The sequence below is a fragment of the Aristolochia californica genome, unplaced genomic scaffold (assembly GCF_029961685.1).
Source record: "Aristolochia californica isolate CCGP_79_NKW_82.1479 unplaced genomic scaffold, dmAriCali1.0.hap1 SCAF_1, whole genome shotgun sequence".
Lineage (NCBI taxonomy): Eukaryota > Viridiplantae > Streptophyta > Magnoliopsida > Piperales > Aristolochiaceae > Aristolochia > Aristolochia californica.
Genome location: NW_027181770.1, coordinates 9,740,762 through 9,747,162, shown reverse-complemented (window position 1 = coordinate 9,747,162; position 6,401 = coordinate 9,740,762). Strand labels below are relative to the sequence as shown.

The 6,401-nt window shown below is 39.4% G+C and overlaps 1 protein-coding gene across 3 annotated transcripts; it reads right to left on the bottom strand.

The window, feature by feature from the left end:
- Positions 1-3,217: 3,217 nt before the first annotated feature.
- Positions 3,218-5,716, bottom strand: LOC137958964 (homeobox-leucine zipper protein HAT4-like). 3 transcript variants are annotated; one of them, XM_068806198.1, is made up of 4 exons: positions 5,074-5,716; positions 4,514-4,776; positions 3,723-3,802; positions 3,218-3,619 (listed from the first exon to the last, which is right to left on the bottom strand). In XM_068806198.1, exons 1-4 carry the CDS (start codon positions 5,162-5,164, stop codon positions 3,379-3,381), a joined length of 675 nt encoding a protein of 224 aa, XP_068662299.1. In that variant the 5' UTR covers positions 5,165-5,716; the 3' UTR covers positions 3,218-3,378. The 3 variants fall into 3 exon arrangements, with proteins under 3 accessions (XP_068662299.1, XP_068662316.1, XP_068662308.1); XM_068806215.1 differs by having other exon boundaries at positions 3,723-3,754; XM_068806207.1 differs by having other exon boundaries at positions 4,514-4,767.
- Between the last annotated feature and the right edge of the window lie 685 nt (positions 5,717-6,401).

The following is a 6,401-nucleotide window of genomic DNA, read 5'->3' as shown; positions in this document are numbered from 1 at the left end:
TAAGTCTATTTTCTTACTTATCTAACCAGTTCTCTATCTGAGTTTTTTAGAAGGATATATCAATCTCGGAAGAGTCGATGGTCATGTTGGGCAAAGAAGAAAAAGTATTGAGTTCTGCCATATTAAAAAGTCCGAAATATATCCGATTTTTTTCTCTAAAAAACCATATTTTATGAAGAAAAAAATTATACTTGGATGAAAGGTGTCGAATTTTATTTTTAGAAGGAGAAAATTTCATGTCACTGACCTATATTTAAGGAGATATTCACATTGGAGTCAACAAGGGTCAAACTACATAATGAAGAAAATCAAGAGGTCATAAATGATTCAAGAATAAAGTTTTTTTTATGTCAAATTAGGTATCAAGATAAATCTATTTGAGTATAGTATCTTGAACAAAAAACTATTTGTGATTGTGAGTTATATTTTTGGAGATATCAATGTCAAAAGTACCAAGGGTCAATTCTGGAAAAAAAAATGCCTCATTTTCCCCTATTTTCTCTCCTATTATCTCTTCATGCATTGGCATGAATCAAATTTCTTTTTTTTCCCTCAAATTCATGTATTTTTAAGCCAAATTTCTCTTCTAATTAGAGAGTTTTGGTCAGACTTAATCACTCTATGATGTGCTCATTCAAAGTATGCAATATTTTGCTTTGATGTTGTTTTCAAGTTTTACATTTTTATTACTTGGTTGTGTATTTTTCGTATACATAACTCTAAAAAGTTATGGTCACCCAAAAAAAAGTTATATTTGGTCAAATTTATTAATTTCTACCATTATAGTCTCCTGTTGTTTTTTAAAAGAAAAAAAAGGTCATATTCTACATTCGTTTGGAAGTATGAGTGTTGCATAGTCGCCTCTTTCCAGTTAAAGTTATTTTCCTCTAGTATTTCTTCAGTTTATCTTCTTGTATTTTCATCACTTTAGAGCAATGCCTAGACTTACTATCTAAAAAGTATAAGAATATGCCCAACATATAGCTTGAGTCAAGTCTTTTATTGTTCACCCAAGAGGTGATTTGTGTTTGAGATACCCTTAAAAGTGAGTAGTTTCTTTGTTGTGCCCTAAAGTTGGGTCATTTTTTCGCTTTTAAAATTGAGCAGAGTGTGTTTTAGACTTTGACCATTTTGACTGGTGTATGGATGGATCTTTGTCATATAGCTTGGACTGATTTTCTTCTCCCATATTGTATTTTGTCCAAGACGGGCCTCCATGTCATTTTTATCCCCATGTTGAGGGGGAGAAGTGCAAGAAGTACAAGGAAGATGTATTTTGTTCCATATATTGTGGTAATTTTTATGTGACCAAAATATTAAAAAAATAGGGAGCAAAAAATATGAAGTTTTTATATCTATGAAGAATTTTTTTTTCAACAAAAGAATATTCAAGACCAAGAATCATTTTCATTGCAAGCTAAAGTTATAAACTCTACCTTGATAGGGAGTGTTGAAAAACAGGTATGGAAGAGACTTACATTACTCTCATAATAAGAAGTCTCACAAAGTTAGGATTAATATGGTCGAGTCTGACAGGAGTCTCATAGGAGGAAGTCTCACTGAAGAGTCTCAGTTAAAGGTGTTTTAATTATGTCAACCTTTTATTTAAGTTTAGTTGTTTAATTATTCTAGGACTTATCGTTAAGTATTTGATTTTGGGTAGTTTAATTGTAATTGGATTGTACTTGTTTCCTCTATTATAAATAGAGGTGGACTGTACTAAGTTAAATTTGTTTGCTAGATGGTTAATAGTGTATCATCTGGAATGCTATATAACATGTTTACCATATTGTTACCACAAAAGTTTGCATGTTTACTATAAAGTTACTTCAAAAACGTTGTAAATTTTTTGTCATATCATCCATGTTTTGCACAGTAAAGAATGTAGGGAACAAAGAAACTAAATCTGCAATAGATAAGAAGAAGAGATTTTGAGAATATTGATATGGATTATGAGAAAACTAAAGAAGTAAAATGACTGGAGAAACAGAAGCACTGTTTTCTGGTCCAGATTGTCAAAAATGATTTTGATCATATTCCATGTAGTGAATGCCCTTGCAATGCAAAAGAAAAAAGGGACAGAGATTAGCTGAAACAAAGTAATAGCACCTCTAAGTGAATTCCTCAGTGGAACCCATTCAAGGAACTGCTTAAAGCACTATCTCAATGTACAAGAACTTTTTGTTTCAGCGAATTCCAACCCTTGTAAGAAATAGAATACAAATAATAAATGTCAGATTTTAGAATGAGAAGAAAGGTTCACTTACTTACCCTTACAAGGGTACACTAAATCAGGTTTTGAAGGAACAAAAAAACCAGGGGCTATCAGCGCAACCAAAATAATAATCATCACAAAATGGACAGACCCAATGATTCCGAAGAAGGTTTGCAAATCCCCCAGAGAGAATCGGTTCCATCCTGGTTATAAAATCTGACAGGTTCACTATAAGATTACTTGTCAAAGAGTGTTCCATATGACTACTATCCCCAGTAATGGCCAGGGTTCAGGAGTATTTACAACTTGAACATGAATTTAAATATGTCAAGTTATTTGAGTAGATGTTAACATTAAAACAAAACGATACTAATGACACTTTCGATACACAAATTCATGCACATAAATGAGACCTAATTACATGCCAACTGTTCATTAACTCCAACCAGAAACTCTACTCAAGCGCACCCCGGGTGATTTTAAAGGACCATTCACATCAACGCGCGAGACTTTTTCATTGAAGGGCAGAAAGATTTCGGCTGGTTATTGCCAAAGTCTCACGCGTCCATGTCATCGAGGCATCAATGCACTATGAAGTCTTCAAGTAAAATGGAAACATGAGCATAAATGTCGCTGCTCCCGAACGTGAATGCACCTCAATTCGTCGTTTCCATTTTTTATTATTTTATGATGGAAAGAATGCGCCTCATTAACCGCGAACACTTCCTAATACTGACTGATTCATTACCATGCCTCGAAGTGTCGGTGAGTCCAACTGGAAAGTGCCTGCAGGTGCGGCTAGTGGTTTCCTCTCTGAGTATGGGAACCGAGAAGGGGGGGTGGTTTCTTTGCTCATTTACTCGATTCGACTTCCAGTGGGCGTCTTTTAAAGTTGTCATTCAGAGCAGAGCCCCTTACATGCGTATACATTCATTGCCAGGTTAAGGCTATACCTAACCTAACTCATTCGACTATTTGAGAACAAGAAACAGAAACAAAATCTTTTCCAGCTGGAATAAAATCTTTGTTTTCGTTCTTTTTCCTCTCCTTACTTTCTAGGGCTACAAAACTACATATATGTATATGTATAAATAACCAGGACGCAGAGCACATGATCGAAAAGAAGAAAAAGGAAGATGGGTCGGAAATAGTTGGGTACGGAGTCACAACCTTATTTGTTGCCGGAAAGGGAGCGATGCCGTCGGCTTTTCCGACGCCTCGGCTTTCTCACATGATGGACACAAGGTCAGAGTAGTTGCGGGCACTTGCATGTAGAAATTCGGAGACCTCTTCAGCGCCCGGAGATCTAACAGCTCCCTCTGCAGCCTCCTATTTTCCTCCGTCAAATTCTCGCAGCATCTTTTCAGAAACTCGTAATCCACCTCAGTCTGCTTCAACTTGGTCCTGTCATCCACAGAACAAAACAAAACTATGAGACTTCCCGCAAGTTCTTCGTTTCATTTGTTTAAGAATTACATTCTCAAGATAACAGACACCGACTCCTCACCTTGCCCTTCTATTCTGGAACCAGACCTCGACCTGTCGGGGACGAAGATTTAGTTGTTTCGCGAGTGCAAGCTTTTGGTTCTGAACAGAGGTGTAATATGAGAAACTAAAATCAGAAACGAGTATTGGTTGCAAACTCCAACCGGAGAAGTAAGTAACCAATAATGCCACTTGGTTAAATCATCAAATTCAGATTTGGATTCCGTTACGGAAAGTGGCCAAGCCAGGGCTGTGCGTTCATGCCACTTAAAAAAATTAAAAAAAGTGAACACATTCTGTGGTCAAAGCTGACCATGAATTGAACAGCAAGGGCATGGAAATTCATGGCCCCTGAGTCGGCGAATTAAATTCTAGAAATCAAATGACCAGTCCCCCAGCCCTACTCGGCTCCTCACTCCCCTCGGTGCTTCACAATCACAATCTTCCCCTAACGAGAGATTCAGGGGATTCCCTCATGCCGACCACATGAACTGCTGGTCACGAGGATGGCATGCGTGTGGTCCGCATTTTCTCACCCACGTGTCCTGTAGTTAGATTTTCTATCCCTCGGCCTACCACATGGACGTATCGTATCTGACAGCCCAACCAACTCCATAGACTTTTTTCCTACATGCAATTGATTTGAACCTCTTTTTCTACCAGCAGCATGCCACGTGTACAATGGAAGATTAAGTAAACTCCCTCTGACTATTCTAATGGGTGCTCCCTTCCCCTCCCAACCGCAGTGTTGGCTTCTACTAAGTGGGCTCCACAAATTTTGTCTTTTTCTCTTCGCCGAGTAATGATGCTTACCGGATTGAGGGTGGTGTGCTCTTTGAAGCTCTCTTCGAGAATGGCGGATTGTTCTCTCGTGAGCCGAAGCTTCTTCCTCGTGGTCTCGCCTTCTTCTTCGTCACTAGCCGCTTTTCCGCCAGACGCCTCCGTTTCTCTTTCTTCTCTCTCGACACTGCGCCTTTTTGCTCTCGGCGATGATTCATCTTCAGCAATATCTCTCAAGGAGCCTCCGTTCCTATTAGCATCCACGCCTCTGGCAGGCAGGCATGGCCCTGCATTTGCTAGATTTTGAAGAAAATGAAAATGGAGAAAATTTCATCTCTCAGTGAGATTTATAAACTGTTTATGTTTTTGTAATTTTCATCATCAATAATGCAATATTAAACAGTTTGTAAATCTCATCATCAATAATGCAATATTAACAGGCATTCAGTACTAAAGTAGATGGAGTAATCTCGGGCAGCATCACAATGATGGACAGAAAAAAAGATCTCAAACAAAAAGCAGTCGACTCAATAAACAGTAAATCGGTGATTCGTGATATTGGATGATTATTAAGACAAGTCTTCGTAGCTTACCCGAAGGAGAAGTATCTTTTCTGCATGAGAGTGGAAATTGGCCACCGGATGTTCCTAAGCTCAAGCTCAGTGTCAGATCCTCTTCTTCCATAACTGATCTCCGGGTGTGAGAAGCCAAAGTGAATTTGGTCCCGCAAACAGACCGGACACGGAGTTTAATAGATTATGAAGGGGCTGAAAGACGATCTGAAATTGATGACTTGAACCAGACTTATATGAGAAAGCTAAAGTACAATTTACGATCAAAACTAGCAAGTAAAAACCTGAAACTGCTCGAGAAACTTCGGATCGAGGAATCTGAGAGAAGTTATTGAAAATGTAGCGAGAAAGATGGAAAATTTTTCAGAATATCTAGCAGAAAATGAAGAATTTCTGTTTTGGACCAAAAGAGAAGAAAATCGTCAAGATATCTCTTCGTGTGATTGCAATCAGGCAAAAAAGCTTCTGCTAAAATGAAATCATCGGAAAACTTTCTACCAGAAGGCCAGAAATCCGGAGCAGAGACCGATTTGAGTCGGACAACGTGTCTATACGGCGTTCATGATCCGTGAAGAAAAACTCTTCCAGATTAATTACTGGCTGTCGATGGAAAAATGAAGAGAAGAAATAAAAGCAGAAAAGAAGTAGAGATGTCCGCCGGGAATGAGAATCCTCGGTCTTCGTATGAAAAGGACGCTTGGCTTCTCGCATAAATAGAGATTTTAGAGAGAGAGAGAGAGTAAAGAGAGGGATAAAGAGGAAAATAAAAAAAAAGGGAAGGCGAGAAAGGCAGAAAAAGGGGAACCTAACCCTGGGGAGAGGGGAGGGACCATGGTTAGTTTTGGGAGGTCAAGATAAATGATTGAGAAGTTTTAGAGGTGACATAAGCGCCTGTACGTCCCCCTTGCCCGTCGTTGATTGAATCCGGCACCACACGTGCACATCACGTGAGAACGCCTCATCATAGCGAAAAGCCCGCTCCGTCGCGCGTGCGCCTCTCGTGTAAGGTCGGGTTCCCGGGGTGCATGACGGGTCCAAGGAGGGGCCTAAGGCCAATAGCCCGCCTCCACGTCATACATTGTCCTGCAAACGTCAATCTGCGCAAGCGTGCGAGACAGGTGGGCCCAATAAATCATTGGACTCTACACCTCCCATCATTTCGTGAGTGTACTGGTCTGTTTTGAGTAGAGATGTTTATCTGTATGTTCTTCTTTTCCATAAATACCCTTCCCGCTCAGCATATTACCGGTGGCGATCTTCTCCACGTTTCCTAGAGTAAACAATGACGCAACGGCTTCCATCTTAGGTAAAAATGACACACATGTCCCTCGATCGTCTTCTTCCTGACG

Excerpts from the sequence above, each read along its gene's own strand:
- LOC137958964 (XM_068806198.1), bottom strand. The coding sequence starts at position 5,164 with ATGGAAGAAGAGGATCTGACACTGAGCTTGAGCTTAGGAACATCCGGT. Across the intron at positions 4,777-5,073 it reads AAAAGATACTTCTCCTTCGG|CAAATGCAGGGCCATGCCTG; the intron begins GTAAGCTACGAA and ends TTCAAAATCTAG. Across the intron at positions 3,803-4,513 it reads AGCACACCACCCTCAATCCG|AACCAAAAGCTTGCACTCGC; the intron begins GTAAGCATCATT and ends ACCTCTGTTCAG.